The sequence below is a fragment of the Amphibalanus amphitrite genome, unplaced genomic scaffold (assembly GCF_019059575.1).
Source record: "Amphibalanus amphitrite isolate SeventyFive unplaced genomic scaffold, NRLGWU_Aamphi_draft 000266F_arrow, whole genome shotgun sequence".
NCBI classification, from domain to species: Eukaryota; Metazoa; Arthropoda; class Thecostraca; order Balanomorpha; family Balanidae; genus Amphibalanus; species Amphibalanus amphitrite.
Window position 1 is genome coordinate 151773 of NW_024881761.1, and position 18386 is coordinate 170158.

General features: G+C 48.7%; 1 protein-coding gene across 2 annotated transcripts; it reads left to right on the forward strand.

Annotated features, from left to right (window-relative positions):
• Positions 1–1926: 1926 nt before the first annotated feature.
• LOC122386894 (voltage-dependent anion-selective channel-like) lies at positions 1927–17546 on the forward strand. Of its 2 annotated transcripts, XR_006257447.1 has the most exons (8): positions 1938–2081; positions 5053–5257; positions 11225–11345; positions 12819–12936; positions 13819–14030; positions 16227–16333; positions 16834–17335; positions 17497–17546. XR_006257447.1 is itself a non-coding variant. In XM_043376606.1 (7 exons), the coding sequence occupies exons 2-7, from the start codon at positions 5059–5061 to the stop codon at positions 16923–16925; spliced, it is 849 nt and encodes a 282-aa protein (XP_043232541.1). In that variant the 5' UTR covers positions 1927–2081; positions 5053–5058; the 3' UTR covers positions 16926–17546. The 2 variants fall into 2 exon arrangements, 1 of the variants encoding a protein (XP_043232541.1); XM_043376606.1 differs by having other exon boundaries at positions 1927–2081; positions 16834–17546.
• The last annotated feature ends 840 nt before the right edge of the window (positions 17547–18386 follow it).

The following is an 18386-nucleotide window of genomic DNA, read 5'->3' on the forward strand; positions in this document are numbered from 1 at the left end:
TGTTACGGCCAGAAACAAAATCAGAGATGAAAAGTCGCAGAAATGTGCGACCTCTAAACATCATCAGAATGAAGTGAAATTTTACACAGAAACTTGTGAGCAGATGACATTTGAGGGGAACATCGATATGACTCGCAATATGGCACTTTGAAAATGTGAAACACCCTATTCATCAGTCACTGACTCATTCGACAATCAACATATGTCTACCTTTGTTGACCAAAAAACACCATCGAATGTTACTTAACACATGAACGTACTGTTAGGTGAGCCTATCCAAGTACTTGATGAGGTAGGGTAACCAGCCAATTGATACGGCATGCAGCGATCGAGGAAAATCGGCATAAAATCAAAACCGTTTAACATTTTTCTGTTATTTCTTCACATGGAGATGTACAATGGAACAAACAATCATGCAGACCATTCACTCAAATGTTTTGGGAAACCTTTTGCCTTGTTTGATTCATTACAGTGTGCTTCATAAGGTAGCGAGACTGTCTCAAATAGCCCCACCGACTTTCGGTATATCTGTTTTCACGTCACCGGGGCTATATACAAAAACTTACTTTCAAAATTTTACTGTCGATGACTTTAAAATAGTCCTTGATGATCATCCTGTCAGTTTGAAAGCTATGGGTCACATCATATTATGATAGCCTTAGCATATAGTGATGCAATTTTATACCCTACCGAAATGAAGTGTCCCACGAAAAAGGAAAAGATTGAATATAAAGGTCATATAGCAGTCTTTGAAAAAAAAAAACAATTTTTGCCAAAACGATCAAAATTCAATTTCCAAATGCATGGCGTTTAAAAAATTATCTCTAGCGTGACCGATTTTCCTTAATTTCCTTGCAACTAAAACTGTCTCAAATAACCCCACCCTATGGGGCTATTTGAGACAGGCTTTAACATAAAAAATAACCTCAATCATTATTAGTAGCTGAACCAAAATACACCTATATGAAAGAGCTCACAGAGAACTACATTTTTGCAATTTACATGCTATAAGAAATATGAGCCGTCTCAAAGGGAGAGGCCAAAAACGGTAAAATCCGTTTCAAATAGCCCCACTTTACGGTATTATTTTAGTCCAAATATTACTTATACCTAAAGTCGAAAAATGAATGAAAAATGAAACATGACTTACGATTGCTGCCTTATACCAGCCAGCAACCTCGTTAGGCATACCTTGCTGTGAAGGAAGTCACAAAACAACTTGACCGGAAAGCTTCAGTCAGGTAAACGGTTTAAGCATGGTAAAACATTTTTTTTTGGTGAGCACTGAGCAGCTGTCCCTCCTTCGGTTTATATGTTATAACTCAAAATGTAGGCATTTTTCGAGGTCAATTCCTCTTTTTCTGTTTTTTTTTTAACCCTCGCCCGTATTGGTGTTTTTTTCAGCCACGAACGTATGGGGGGGGGGGTCCGTTGACCCCCCCCTGCCGCTTCGCCCCTGATCGAGCTAGAGCTTCGCGGAAAAACGAGCGTGTTGCCTGCCTGACGTCCTGCCCCCCCCCCCCTTCAGCAGGGCGCGTATGGCTGAATAGCCCAGCGGGGCGCAGGTTAGTCTTGCTCATGATGCCAACAAAATGCCAACTGCATTAGGCTTGAATTTTGAAATACCAAATACCAAAACCACGTTGGTATGGGTTTGGTACCTATCGGTATTGGTATAACAAAAAGTTGGCATCCGATTGACATGTCTATTATTGACCTTTTGGAGAAACAAATCAAGCAATGAGGCTATATAGGTAGGGCTTAATTCGTTTGCCAAACATCATAAAATGTACAGTTTAATTTGTCAATTCAATTTAACCAGCATTTCAACCTCATTTACTGAGTATGCTTGTCTGAATTGCACTTAAATTGAATTTAGCAGCCACATTCTAGAATCGCCGTCAGCTGATTTTCATTTTCTTCTTTGCCGTCCACGCACGGGGCATTGCGCGTGTGTGTTGAGGGCCCCTGCCTGCCCCTGCCTCTTGAAAACCTCTGTAATCTGATTCGGGCGGCGGGCGGTGCTCAGTCACTGAATACGTATTTTTTGTCTTGCTCAGGGACTGAAACTCTACAAACTTGTAAGTATTGAATGCGATGTAAATGTCTAGTGCTCGTTGTTCATGAGGTGCATGGAATGTCTGGATTTTTGGACGAACACTGGAACGTGAAAAATCGTGAGACGATTGCTGCGCACACCGGCTATTGCAATAAATTGATGTTTCACTTATTCTGATTATTTGTATGGTATTGGAATGTCCTTGAAATAATATTTTCAAATTAATGGGTCATCGTTTACTATTGCTTCTATTCAGCCTGCATTGAACTTACAAATGTATTCACACAAATGCTCTCACGGCTAAACTGCTGATCGTCTCTAGTTTCAGGTTATGTATCGACATTATTTGGTCCCTGATCTATTTTACAGACACAATGGGCTACAACCTTGACAGGAATTTCAGGGGTTCAATACATTTTAAACTGATAAGATAAAAGTGACCAACTTTCTCAATGGCTGCTTGTGGATCCTAAGCAGGATCTAAACCCAAACTGAGAATTACCAGAAATAAAGGCTCCAGCACTCAAAAGGTCCATTCCATTGCCTCCAGAAAACTCCAGAAAGCTGAGAAATTCTCCAGTCAGCATTCCAGCAATTCCAGTAAGCTCCAGAAAGCTCTTAGTGAATTTCCGGAAACCTCCAGCAAGTTCCAGTCAGTTGCAAGGTCCACATTTGCCTGGAGGCTGACTGGAGGCTCTGGTCTACGATTATGGCGCACATTTGACGATCACAAACAAAGAATGGATGTAAAATGACCTTGTAGTCGGTGCGCCTTAAAGCCCCAATAAACAACAACAACAAGAAATGGAAAGAAATGGCTTTTGATGGTGAATTTTGGAATTCAAATGTAAAGAAAATCAATTTATATTCTTTGAAATTTTACATTTTAAAATTGAAAGCTTGTTTTGCTTTTCACGATTAGATTATAATCATTCTTTTTGTATGCCTGACATCAATCACCAGAAACTCCCAGATTGTGTTCCTGCAACTGCAATAATACCTAGGTACTTATCAGAAGAACCTCCAGTCAATAATTTCTACTGGAGGCACTGAAACAGACCCTTAAGTTGGCTGCCTTTGAGTGTACGGCTCTGCCTTAATGCCATATCTGAGCAGTAATTTTCATGTTTGTGTAGATGGCTCTTGATAATAAATGAATAAATACATATACACCTTTTTCTGAATAAATATTTAACTCTAAAGCTGTTTAATTAGGTGGTGGTTTCAGTTTAGTAGCAAAATGTCTCAGAGCTGCTCAAAATTCAAAACAATTACCTATTTTTTAATCCTGAAGTGCAGTTGAAGTCATTTTGAGAGGTTGTTTGTGGACCGATCAGCAATTCTGTCTCCATCAGTAACCACAGTTCTTATTACATGCATAATCATTGGGTAGATAACCATCTCAATTCCATGCATTTTTCAGTTTCAGAATTTCGTCCTTGGTTTCTCTCCCCCCCCCCCAGATTGGGATGCCTTCCTCTCAGCAGCCACCTAAATTTCTATATCTCGGTCTTACCAGAGTAAAATAAATTGCCCACTCTCCCCCATTCTACAGAGTACAGAACCCAGAGCTGAGTCCCTGCACCATTTAAATCTCCCATTGTGTCTCAGCAGAGTGCAGTTAAATCTCCCAATCTGTCTCAGCAGAGTGCAGTTAAATCTCCCAATCTGTCTCAGCAGAGTGCAGTTAAATCTCCCAATCTGTCTCATTAGAGTGCAGTTAAATCTCCCATTGTGTCTCAGCAGAGTGCAGTTAAATCTCCCAGTCTGTCTCAGCAGAGTGCAGTTAAATCTCCCAATCTGTATCAGCAGAGTGCAGATAAATCTCCTATTGTGTCTCAGCAGAGTGCAGTTAAATCTCCCAATCCGTCTCATCAGAGTGCAGTTAAATCTCCCAATCTGTCTCAGCAGAGTGCAGTTAAATCTCCCAGTCTATCTCAGCAGAGTGCAGTTAAATCTCCCATTGTGTCTCAGCGGAGGGCAGTTAAATCTCCCATTGTGTCTCAGCAGAGTACAGCGCAAATGCCCCTCCCTCCCCTCAGCTTTTAGAGAGTGCCAACATTGACATCTGGTATTAACGTAAGGTTCTGTGTGTCGCTGGGATAGAGGGAGGGGGCACTCCTGGTCACCGATATAGTTGGCGGCTTATGAAAAAATGACTGTTATCAGCCGCTCAAACTCTCTCCATCTCTTCATGGAGGGCAGGGCAGATGAGTCTGTTGATTTCTAGTGACTGATACTACAGCATCCAAACTTGACTGACTCTGACTCTGGCTAGGACTGATAACTCCAAAGGGTGACTCAGATTCTGCAGCCCTGCTGGAGAGTGGCGTAGCTCTTCCGATATGCTGGGTGCTGGGTGGCCATTTTCCCCTCTCTCCCCTTCACCCCTCCCATCTAACCCTCCCCCCCGACAGAGTGCAATGGCTCCCCCGAGTCCCGACCTATGGCGACCTCGGCAAGTCGGCCACCTAACCCCCTCCCCCTCCCGGCAGAGTGCAATGGCTCCCCCGACCTATGGCGACCTCGGCAAGTCTGCCACCTAACCCCCTCCCCCTCCCGGCAGAGTGCAATGGCTCCCCCGACCTATGGCGACCTCGGCAAGTCTGCCACCTAACCCCCTCCCCCCTCCCGGCAGAGTGCAATGGCTCCCCCGACCTATGGCGACCTGGGCAAGTCTGCCACCTAACCCCCTCCCCCTCCCGGCAGAGTGCAATGGCTCCCCCGACCTATGGCGACCTCGGCAAGTCTGCCACCTAACCCCCTCCCCCTCCCGGCAGAGTGCAATGGCTCCCCCGACCTATGGCGACCTCGGCAAGTCTGCCACCTAACCCCCTCCCCCTCCCGGCAGAGTGCAATGGCTCCCCCGACCTATGGCGACCTCGGCAAGTCTGCCACCTAACCCCCTCCCCCTCCCGGCAGAGTGCAATGGCTCCCCCGACCTATGGCGACCTCGGCAAGTCTGCCACCTAACCCCCTCCCCCTCCCGGCAGAGTGCAATGGCTCCCCCGACGTATGGCGACCTCGGCAAGTCTGCCCGCGATGTGTTCGGCAAGGGCTTCCACTTTGGCCTGGTGAAGCTGGAGGCCAAGACGACGTCTGCCACGGGCGTGGCCTTCACGTCCACCTTCAGCCAGAACCTGGCCAGCGCTAAGGTGCTCGGAAACCTGGAGACCAAGTACAAGTGCAAGGAGCACGGTGAGTCGGTAAATGGGCAGGGAAAACACTAATACTGAAATTATATACACTGTTAAAGAGAGGTAATATGCTATCTCGGAAACCTGGAGACCAAGTACAAGTGCAAGGAGCACGGTGAGTCGGTAAATGGGCAGGGAAAACACTAATACTGAAATTATATACACTGTTAAAGAGAGGTAATATGCTATCTCGGAAACCTGGAGACCAAGTACAAGTGCAAGGAGCACGGTGAGTCGGTAAATGGGCAGGGAAAACACTAATACTGAAATTATATACACTGTTAAAGAGAGGTAATATGCTATCTCGGAAACCTGGAGACCAAGTACAAGTGCAAGGAGCACGGTGAGAACTGGGCAGGGAAGACACTAATACTGAAATTATGTACACTGTTAAAGAGAGGTAATATGCTATCTCGGAAACCTGGAGACCAAGTACAAGTGCAAGGAGCACGGTGAGAACTGGGCAGGGAAAACACTAATACTGAAATTATGTACACTGTTAAAGAGAGGTAATATGATATCTCGGAAACCTGGAGACCAAGTACAAGTGCAAGGAGCACGGTGAGAACTGGGCAGGGAAGACACTAATACTGAAATTATGTACACTGTTAAAGAGAGGTAATATGCTATCTCGGAAACCTGGAGACCAAGTACAAGTGCAAGGAGCACGGTGAGTCGGTAAATGGGCAGGGAAAACACTAATACTGAAATTATATACACTGTTAAAGAGAGGTAATATGCTATCTCGGAAACCTGGAGACCAAGTACAAGTGCAAGGAGCACGGTGAGAACTGGGCAGGGAAGACACTAATACTGAAATTATGTACACTGTTAAAGAGAGGTAATATGCTATCTCGGAAACCTGGAGACCAAGTACAAGTGCAAGGAGCACGGTGAGAACTGGGCAGGGAAAACACTAATACTGAAATTATGTACACTGTTAAAGAGAGGTAATATGATATCTCGGAAACCTGGAGACCAAGTACAAGTGCAAGGAGCACGGTGAGAACTGGGCAGGGAAGACACTAATACTGAAATTATGTACACTGTTAAAGAGAGGTAATATGCTATCTCGGAAACCTGGAGACCAAGTACAAGTGCAAGGAGCACGGTGAGTCGGTAAATGGGCAGGGAAAACACTAATACTGAAATTATATACACTGTTAAAGAGAGGTAATATGCTATCTCGGAAACCTGGAGACCAAGTACAAGTGCAAGGAGCACGGTGAGTAGATAACTGGGCAGGGAAAACACTAATACTGAAATTATATACACTGTTAAAGAGAGGTAATATGATATCTCGGAAACCTGGAGACCAAGTACAAGTGCAAGGAGCACGGTGAGTCGGTAAATGGGCAGGGAAAACACTAATACTGAAATTATATACACTGTTAAAGAGAGGTAATATGCTATCTCGGAAACCTGGAGACCAAGTACAAGTGCAAGGAGCACGGTGAGTCGGTAAATGGGCAGGGAAAACACTAATACTGAAATTATATACACTGTTAAAGAGAGGTAATATGCTATCTCGGAAACCTGGAGACCAAGTACAAGTGCAAGGAGCACGGTGAGTCGGTAAATGGGCAGGGAAAACACTAATACTGAAATTATATACACTGTTAAAGAGAGGTAATATGATATCTCGGAAACCTGGAGACCAAGTACAAGTGCAAGGAGCACGGTGAGTAGATAACTGGGCAGGGAAAACACTAATACTGAAATTATATACACTGTTAAAGAGAGGTAATATGCTATCTCGGAAACCTGGAGACCAAGTACAAGTGCAAGGAGCACGGTGAGTCGGTAAATGGGCAGGGAAAACACTAATACTGAAATTATATACACTGTTAAAGAGAGGTAATATGCTATCTCGGAAACCTGGAGACCAAGTACAAGTGCAAGGAGCACGGTGAGAACTGGGCAGGGAAGACACTAATACTGAAATTATGTACACTGTTAAAGAGAGGTAATATGCTATCTCGGAAACCTGGAGACCAAGTACAAGTGCAAGGAGCACGGTGAGAACTGGGCAGGGAAAACACTAATACTGAAATTATGTACACTGTTAAAGAGAGGTAATATGATATCTCGGAAACCTGGAGACCAAGTACAAGTGCAAGGAGCACGGTGAGAACTGGGCAGGGAAGACACTAATACTGAAATTATGTACACTGTTAAAGAGAGGTAATATGCTATCTCGGAAACCTGGAGACCAAGTACAAGTGCAAGGAGCACGGTGAGTCGGTAAATGGGCAGGGAAAACACTAATACTGAAATTATATACACTGTTAAAGAGAGGTAATATGCTATCTCGGAAACCTGGAGACCAAGTACAAGTGCAAGGAGCACGGTGAGTAGATAACTGGGCAGGGAAAACACTAATACTGAAATTATATACACTGTTAAAGAGAGGTAATATGCTATCTCGGAAACCTGGAGACCAAGTACAAGTGCAAGGAGCACGGTGAGTAAATAACTGGGCAGGGAAAACACTAATACGGAAATTATATACACTGTTAAAGAGAGGTAATATGCTATCTCGGAAACCTGGAGACCAAGTACAAGTGCAAGGAGCACGGTGAGTAAATAACTGGGCAGGGAAAACACTAATACGGAAATTATATACACTGTTAAAGAGAGGTAATATGCTATCTCGGAAACCTGGAGACCAAGTACAAGTGCAAGGAGCACGGTGAGTAGATAACTGGGCAGGGAAAACACTAATACTGAAATTATATACACTGTTAAAGAGAGGTAATATGCTATCTCGGAAACCTGGAGACCAAGTACAAGTGCAAGGAGCACGGTGAGTAAATAACTGGGCAGGGAAAACACTAATACGGAAATTATATACACTGTTAAAGAGAGGTAATATGCTATCTCGGAAACCTGGAGACCAAGTACAAGTGCAAGGAGCACGGTGAGTAAATAACTGGGCAGGGAAAACACTAATACGGAAATTATATACACTGTTAAAGAGAGGTAATATGATATCTCGGAAACCTGGAGACCAAGTACAAGTGCAAGGAGCACGGTGAGTAAATAACTGGGCAGGGAAAACACTAATACTGAAATTATATACACTGTTAAAGGTAGGTGATATGATATCTCGGAAACCTGGAGACCAAGTACAAGTGCAAGGAGCACGGTGAGTTTATAACTGGACAGGGAAGACACTAATACTGAAATTATATACACTGTTAAAGAGAGGTAATATGATATCTCGGAAACCTGGAGACCAAGTACAAGTGCAAGGAGCACGGTGAGTAAATAACTGGGCAGGGAAAACACTAATACTGAAATTATATACACTGTTAAAGAGAGGTAATATGCTATCTCGGAAACCTGGAGACCAAGTACAAGTGCAAGGAGCACGGTGAGTTTATAACTGGACAGGGAAGACACTAATACTGAAATTATATACACTGTTAAAGAGAGGTAATATGATATCTCGGAAACCTGGAGACCAAGTACAAGTGCAAGGAGCACGGTGAGTAAATAACTGGGCAGGGAAAACACTAATACGGAAATTATATACACTGTTAAAGAGAGGTAATATGATATCTCGGAAACCTGGAGACCAAGTACAAGTGCAAGGAGCACGGTGAGTAGATAACTGGGCAGGGAAAACACTAATACTGAAATTATATACACTGTTAAAGAGAGGTAATATGATATCTCGGAAACCTGGAGACCAAGTACAAGTGCAAGGAGCACGGTGAGTAGATAACTGGGCAGGGAAAACACTAATACTGAAATTATATACACTGTTAAAGAGAGGTAATATGCTATCTCGGAAACCTGGAGACCAAGTACAAGTGCAAGGAGCACGGTGAGTAAATAACTGGGCAGGGAAAACACTAATACGGAAATTATATACACTGTTAAAGAGAGGTAATATGATATCTCGGAAACCTGGAGACCAAGTACAAGTGCAAGGAGCACGGTGAGTAGATAACTGGGCAGGGAAAACACTAATACCTACTGAAATTATATACACTGTTAAAGAGAGGTAATATGCTATCTCGGAAACCTGGAGACCAAGTACAAGTGCAAGGAGCACGGTGAGTTAGACATGGGTAACAACTGAAATCATAGGTAAGTGATATGATATCTCGGAAACCTGGAGACCAAGTACAAGTGCAAGGAGCACGGTGAGTTAGACATGGGTAACAACTGAAATCATAGGTAAGTGATATGATATCTCGGAAACCTGGAGACCAAGTACAAGTGCAAGGAGCACGGTGAGTCTATAACTGGGCAGGGAAGACACTAATACGGAAATTATATACACTGTTAAAGAGAGGTAATATGATATCTCGGAAACCTGGAGACCAAGTACAAGTGCAAGGAGCACGGTGAGTTGGTAACAACTGAAATCATACCCACTGTTATAGGTAGGTGATATAGTTTTTTTTTATTCACGATCGATGGCAACACAAGTCAAATTCCTAAAACCAGACGTTTCGGCCACAGGGTGCCTTCGTCAGTGGACACTAGTGATTAAATTAAAAACACATAGTATCAAAAACAATCGGTATAAATCGTTCGAAGTCGACACATCGGGCACAGGTTTCGAAATGCATTGTTTGGTTCAACATTAAAAACCTACATTGTGAACGGCATTCATCACGCTATTGTTCTTGTCGCGTTCTTTTGATATGCTGAAAATTAAATTATATAATGAATGTACCTACAGGTCACAATGTCAATGTCGGAACGTTTAATTCGCTCGCCAGGTAGGTGATTTGATATTTTGGAAATGCCGGGACCAAGTGCAAGTGCACGGAGCATGGTGAGTAAATAATTGGGCAGAAAGAACACAAATACGGTGCCGCCTTCCCTAGCTGGGATAAGCTGGAATTAGGTGTTGACATACGAGCGATGTGGTCCCCCCCCCCTTCACCAAAAATCGGGTGTTGGGTTCATTGATGTTGCTTCGCAGCAAGCTCCACTTGGTGTGTGCCCGGCTGTGCAACCATCCATTCATTCATTCGCGTTAAATAGAAATGTGGTTTGCTGTTAGAAATCCTTATTACACCACTCCTTACGGATTTACGATTTTTTAAAGTTAAAAGCTGCACTCGGCTAGTAAGAGATTCTTTCTATATGCTTAAATCTTAATGCTTCACTGATGCTTTACAATGATCTTGTAGCATAATGATTGATTTAAGCTTTACGTGCTCGATCGTTCGTGATCAATTCGTTACTATTTCCTCTAGTCCATGCTTGCTTTGCAGTTATTATCTGTCATTTTCAGGTCCTGGCCGTTATTGTAGAGCCATTTGCATGGTGAAGCTCACCAGGGTCATGTTTGAGCCATGTTCTGTCTCCACCAGGCCTGACCTGACGCCGCTACCCCCTGTCTGCCTTGTCTGACGGCCGCTGCGGCAGCAGCGGCGCTGCCCCTGTCTGCCTTGTCTGACGGCCGCTGCCCCTGTCTACCTTGTCTGACGGCTCGGTCCCCATGTCTACCTTGTCTGACGGCCGCTACCCCCTGTCTACCTTGTCTGACGGCCGCTACCCCTGTCTACCTTGTCTGACGGCTGCTACCCCTGTCTACCTTGTCTGACGGCCGCTCCCCCTGTCTACCTTGTCTGACGGCCGCTACCCCCTGTCTACCTTGTCTGACGGCCGCTACCCCCTGTCTACCTTGTCTGACGGCCGCTCCCCCTGTCTACCTTGTCTGACGGCCGCTACCCCCTGTCTACCTCGTCTGACGGCCGCTACCCCTTGTCTACCTCGTCTGACGGCCGCTACCCCCTGTCTACCTTTTATGACGGCTGCTCCCCCTGTCTACCTTGTCTGACGACTGCTCCCCCTGTCTAACTTGTCTGACGGCTCGGTCCCCCTGTCTACCACACTGTCTGACGGCCGCTCTCCCTGCCTTGTATGACGGCTCGGTCCCCTGTCCACCAGGTCTGACGCTGACTGACGACTCGCTCCCCCCCCCCCCCCTGTCCACCAGGTCTGACGCTGACTGAGAAGTGGAACACGGACAACACCCTCTCCACCGATATCACACTGGAGGATAAGATCTGCAAGGGCCTGAAGCTGACCCTGGACACTAGTCTGGCGCCACAGACCGGGTCAGTGGGGGACTGGACCAGGGGGGGGGGGGTCTGGGTCAGTCGGAGGAGGGCCTGAAGCTGACCCTGGACACCAGTCTGGCGCCACAGACCGGGTCAGTGGGGGGGGGGGGACTGGGTCAGTGGGGGGGGGGGCCTGAAGCTGACCCTGGACACTAGTCTGGCGCCACAGACCGGGTCAGTGGGGGGGGGGGGGGCTGGACCAGGGGGGGGGAGACTGGTGTCAGTCGGAGGAGGGCCTGAAGCTGACCCTGGACACCAGTCTGGCGCCACAGACCGGGTCAGTGGGGGGGGGGGGGGTCCCACTCCCAGTCACACTGATGTGATAAGCCAGGGCAGACTACCGATGCCTATGCCGTAATGCCGTATTTTGTCGTTTTCGTTATTGTTTTATTAACGGAGCGAGCGAAGTCTTTTCTCTATATAGCGGAAAAATCTCAGTATGAGCGGCCCGGCCCGGCCCGGCCCTGCCGTCATGCTTTTGAGAGGCTTATATCTCAGCAGCCGCTGGACCGATTGGCATGCGGTAATTTTTGTAGGGTAGCTTCATTCGTTCTACCAAGTACTGGACTATTCCCGATGCATGTGGGTGACCCCTTATGCACGTGCCACGTGCAAAACGAAGAGGTGTCAGTTTTACAACAATTGCAATATCTCGGCAACTACTGGGCCGATTGCGCTGAAAGTTGGCATGTAGGTAGGCACCCACTAGGCACTGCATATCCATGTGCCACAGTTGGGGTGCAGCTGCACGTGCGCACATGTAGGGGTCGATTCCAGATCTCCAGAACGGCTGAACCGATTGTGCTGGAATTTGGTACATCGCTAGGGACCGATAGTAGGGTGCAGTGGACAAGTTAGCTGGAGGTACCCCCTCGCATTTATGCACGTGCAAGGCCCACCCTCTCGTTCGCTCCGTTGGTCGCCCCAAAAGGCGTTTTACTAGTATCATGACTTCATCCGCCATTGGGTGTGTGCCTGTGGATGATTTAATGAGTGAACTTAACTAAATTCTGTGGCTGCCTCTGACTAGCCGGCGTCTCCCGCCAGGCCGCTGACTCCCCCGCCCGGCCGCTGACTGCCCCCGCCCGTCGCTGACTCTCCCCGCCTGTGGTCCGTGTTAAGGCCTGGCTAAACTATGCGTTTTCTGCGTGCGTTTTTTGCGAGTTTGCGTGATTTGCGGAATATCGTTTTAGAAAGAAACGACATTACGTTTTTGTTATATGTTTTTCATATAAACCTTTAATCAACATAAACGTTTTATTAATTTTTATATAAATATTAAAGAAGTTTAATTAATAATCTTTTTTCTAGAACGATATTACGCAAAACCCGCAAACACGCAAAAAAAAAACGCACGCAGAAAACGCATAGTGTAGCCAGGCCTTTATATCGTGTTGCTCTGACTAGCCGGCGCGTCCCTGCTGGTCCCTGCACCGTCACCGACTCTTCCCCGTGCTCTCCGGCCCACAGGAAGAAGTCTGCCGTTGCCAAGGCGACCTACAAACACGACAAGTGCACCATCAACGCCGACGTCAATCTGGACCCGAACGGACCCGTGGTGCAGGGCGCCGCCGTCGCCGGCTACCAGGTGCGCGGGATCGAATCCCGACAGCGGCCCGAACTTTACCGGCAAATCGGCGGCGGTTTCTCAGCCGCCTAATGCAGGAAAACATCATTGCTGCTTTGTGTTAGAGAGACAGTCTAAGAGTGGACATTTTAATTCAATGTAGCTGATCTACGATCGTCCCTCTGACCACCCCAAAACTGTTGCGCTACTTCTCGTAGTGTCTCCATTTATGTTGACGTTCCTTGTTCGTTTTTTACGCTTCCACTTACCTTTCTGTTGCGTTCCTCCGCTGCTCCCTGTTCTGTTGCCAGTCGCGCCTCTGGCTGCATCCCTCCCTCCCTTCCTCCCCTCCCAACCCCTCTCCTCTGTCACCGACGGCGGGTGCTGGGTCCCTGTCAGGCCGCCGGACCCCGACCCTGTCGGCTGCAGTGGCCGGCCTGAGCCCGCCGAGCCAGGTCCCGTGGGCACAGCATGACACCGCTATAGCTGCAGGTGCTGCTGTCACTCTGATATCAACATCTGTAGGGCTATGCCTTATTTAGAAGTCAATCTCCCCTTTCTAGTTTCTATTCAGTCAGTCTCTGGCTGTCTCTGTCTCTGTCTGTTTCTCTGTCTCTGTCTCTGTCTCTGTCTCTGTCTCTGTCTCTGTCTCTGTCTCTGTCTCTGTCTCTGTCTCTGTCTGTTTCTCTGTCTCTGTCTCTGTCTCTGTCTCTGTCTCTGTCTCTCTCTCTGTCTCTCTCTCTCTCTCTCTCTCTCTCTCTCTCTCTCTCTCTCTCTCTCTCTCTCTCTCTCTCTCTCTCTCTCTCTCTCTCTCCCTCTCTCTCTCCTCCTCCCTCCCTCCCTCCCTCCCTCCCTCCCTCCCTCCGCCACAGAACTGACCCCCCCGTCTCTCTGTGTCCGCAGGGCTGGCTGGCCGGCTACCAGATGTCGTTCGACACTGCCAAGTCCAAGCTGACTCGCTCCAACTTCGCACTGGGGTTCACCGCCAAGGACCTGACCGTACACACTGCCGTGTTGGACGGTCAACAGTTCACCGGCAGCGTCTTCAGCAAGGTGGCGCCCGACATCGAGGGAGCCGTCGAGGTCGGATGGACCGCCGGATCCAACGCCACCAAGTGAGCTGCGGGGGGGGAGGGGGGTCCATGGGGGGGGGGGTCAACAGGACAGACAGGGGGGGTGTCTAACAGTGAATGGAGTTAATGAGTGAGTGAGGTGGTGAGGAGTGAACTCCACTGAGTCAGACTGAAACACTCCGTCACCGGCGTGTACGGGTGGCCGTGCTCTGCTCCGGAGCTCCCCGCAGAGCGCAGCCAAAACACGGCGAGTGCCGACTAGGACCATAGGAGTCATAAGTGTCCATAGGACGTGCTCTGGGAACGTGCGCACGTGGTGAGACGGACACATCGGTGGGAGGGAGCCCTCGCCGGCGCCGCTGCTGGATGCATACAGTCTTTATTAGGTCCCCGCCCGTTGTTTTTGAAGAGCCCAGAGTAGTTTGCCATTTGTGGTAACAGAATCACCGGGCCATTGCAGGTCAGGTAGTTCCTTGAAGCCGAATCACACTCAGATAAAGTAAAACACTCTCTGTCCGCGGGCAGTATGAGCGTCGGGCCTTACCTCAGACTTGCGGATGCGTGAGCCAAGTAAACATTTGCGGCCGACGCCAAATGCAGAGTCCATTCCTAACCAATGTAGGAAACAAGGCCCTTTGCTGGTCCCAGTTGGGTCCAAACGATTTTGTTCTCCTTTACAAAATTATACTCCGGCACCTGAAATCTCTTAAATTTCCAGGCTGTATGATGAAAAACCGCTATTATTACGGCCTAAAACATGCAGTTACAGCATTGAGAGAACACCTTTTATCAACTGTCACAATTAGTAAGCCAAACATATGTCTTTCCTGTTGAGTGTTCTAACAGCTGGCCGGTTCTCCGGACAGATTTTATTCTCCCGGACCAGGACCGAAATGCACAATTCCAAATTCACATTGTTCCTAACACCCGCTGGTTGCCAGTGTGCTGTAAATTCTGTGGTACTACGACCTCCGCATTTTACTGTCATTCGCCCCCCCCCCCCGTTCGATGTCTCTCGGACGGCGAAGATTCTACGTCGTCCGGCCAATCCCGTTCAAGGTCAGCGGGGGCTCGGCTGTGGTTATGGAACGGATTGGCCGGACGGCTTGGAATCTCCGTCGTCTGAGAGACTCCGAACACGGGGTCAGTTGGTCCTACGATGGTCCTACGTCACATGGCTCCCCTGGCCCCTGACCTCCAGGTATGTCCTCGTTCGTTACGGCTGGGGTCGACCGGTCGCTGCGGGTGTCCAACGGTCCATGGTTGTGTTGCTAGGCACGGTCCCCTACCGCGGGGGGGGGGGGGGGGATCGGCCTCCTGGCACCATGCCAGCACCGCTGTACGGCGGCCGGAGCGGGACCTGCATAGAACGGACTGTGTATCAGTGATGTAAATCATCCGCTGCGGGTGGGCACCGGTTATTGGTGGTGCAACTTCGACCGGAAAATGAGGGAGGCGTGAGGCATGGCTGAGGATCGAATGTACGGTCATGAATGAGTGAGTGAGTAAATGATTGAATGGGTGAATGAATGGATGAATGGTTGAATGAATGAATGAATGAATGAATGAATGAATGAATGAATGAATGAATGAATGAATGAATGAATGAATGAATGAATGAATGAATGAATGAATGAATGGATGGACGGACGGACGGACGGACGAAGGAACGAACAAGTAGGTCGATGAATGGATAAATGAAAAGTGACTATGTAGTGAGCTGAGCCAGATATTGTGAGAAAATGCGCGGCTTTGTGCGCACGTTAAACTTTGGACTCTAAATTCTGCCATAGAATCGGAATTGCGCGATCGGAGGGTAGAGCGCAGGGTCATCGCAACAAGCTTCGCTTAGCGGTGGCTCTGTCCTTGTGGATCCTTCCCCATCAAAAGGTTCGGACTAAATTGAAAAAAAGATAAGTGAGGCCGTGTTAAAGCAGAGGGTAGCTGAGTGGTTTATTTTACCCCGGGCCTGACCACGTGACATGTGCCCCTCACTGCCGGCCTGGTCCGACGGTACTCGTCTGTGATCACGTGACATCAGTCTGTCTCGCTTTCCGCCTAGACAAGTGACTTGCTGGTCAGCTGACATTTGTCTCCGCTCACGTGATATTTGTCCCACGTTTCCCTCCTGGTCATCTGACATTTGCCTCCGCTCACGTGATATTTGTCCCACGTTTCCCTTCTGGTCAGCTGACATGTGTCGCTGCTCACGTGACTAACGGGTCAACCTCTGTGCAGGTTCGCCCTCGGCGCCAAGTATTCTGTCGACAAGGACAGTAGCTTCCGCGCCAAGGTCAACAACAGCTCCGAGGTCGGCCTCGGCTACCAGCAGCGCATCCGAGACGGTCAGTGCGCCGACAGCGCGGGCTCAAATCCCACTGCAGACATAAAGTTTCCAAACATATTTAAGAATATTAAATTTTAATATTTTAATTTCAGTATTTTAAATTTCAATATTTTTACCCGTAGTTTCTATTTTGTCGTGATGAAACTGTGGCAAGATTATCTGATAGCAGATAGTTACACGTGCTGGATTTCCTAAGCATATTAACAAAATGTTGCTGGCATTTGTTTTGCAGTTTTAAATTAACATTTCATCTATCTCATTTTTTGGAGCCTGTGAAATTTCAGCCTTATTTTGTCTATTGTTTGGTGAAAATGTTTTACACTACCGGCGCAAAATATTATGCATAAATATAGAGCATTGTTAGAATATTGTGTGCATCACGCAAAAATATTTTATTATTTGGCGTCATCACATCACCTACGCGTCATGAACACCATCGCTGCCCCTCCGCCGCCCCGTGGCGGCGACCGAACCTGAGCTTCTCGCTGCGTCCGACAGGTGTCACCCTGACGCTCTCCAGCATGATTGACGCCAAGAACTTCAACCAGGGCGGCCACAAGCTGGGCCTCTGCCTGGAGCTGGAGGCGTAAGCAGCTCGGCTTCGCTCGGGAGCAGAGACTGGCGAGAGTGGGAGCGTGAGAGAGAGAGAGAGGGAGAGAGAGCGGGAGAGCACGTGCACATGTGGCGGGCGCGGCCCGGAGAGGACGTGTGATCCGGTCTCGTATAGCGTGACGTCATCCACTCCTTAGGTGACGTCACCGGGGCGTTTAGGTGTGACGTCACTGGTGTTTAGCTATGACGTCACTGGTGTCCAGCTGGGACGTCTCCGGGACTTGGTTTGGGTTTGGAGATCGGTGTTTAGCCGGGCGGCGGCCGGCGGCGGCTGCTGATTGGCTGCCGGTGGTTCGCGGCGGCCGCTGATTGGCTGCCGGCCGGCCGACTGTGGTGTGACGTCATTGTATGGCCTCGCGCGGCGTGTGGTGCGATTTGCAGGGGTAGGCGGTGGTCCCTGGCCCGCCGGCCGGCCGGCCGACCACCCGGTCTTATACAGGAGAAAACGCCCCGGCCTGTCCGGCGGAACTGGGCGGGGCATAAACCGCCCCCGGCGGGTCCGCGGTGGGCGGGGCATAAAATGGTGGATACTGTGGACAGCCGGCCGGCCGGCGGGTCCGCGGAAACCGAGACAAATATACACTGAGTAAGACGGGAAACACAGTGGTTTTACAGTCCGGAACGCACAGTCACGGCGTCTGAAACACAGTGAGACGGGATACACACTACACACCAGGGGGGCGACACGGCTATTCGCGCAATGTATTCATTTATGGGCCGCGCGGGGCCTCGCGATGACGCGGCTGGAGGCAACTGCTCAGCGCGCTAGGATACTTCTGGCGGGGCGGGGCGCTGAACGGTGTGCAATGAATGGGTTATGGTCGGGCAGACAGAGATGAGGCATTGAATTTGAATTGACATCAGCAATCGGGTGGCGAAGGAGAACGTTTCTAATCGAGCTTGGGCCGGGAAAGCCGAAAATATCACGATCGGCTCATAGCTCCGACAGGGCCGGGTGCTGTACCATGTGTAGTATATTTAGGCGGGCAGCAGGGCCTATTTTAACATGTTAACTGGGGGGGCAAATGCCCCCGCACTCAACAGAATTGCCCCCCTAGTCGTCGAGATTTGCCCACTATAAAAATGGGCATAAAGGAACAGGGTGACAAACATACTACGTAACTACTGTGACTTGTTTTGCAATGGATGTCAATTGAGTCAGTCTGTAAGTAATGACCAGTGGTGTATCTAAGGGTGGGTCATATGGGTCATGACCCCCCACCCTCTTGGGGCCCGGGGACACCACAGGCCTGCCAGGGGCACCACCGGCCTGTCAGGGGCACCACAGGCCTGTTGGGAGCACCATCAACCTAGCAAGAGCACCATAGGTCTGCCAGGGGCACCACAGACCTGCCAGGGGCCCCACCGGCCTCGCAGGGGCACCACCTTGGGCCTGTCAGGGGTACCACCACAGGCCCGCCAGGGGCACCATAGGCCTG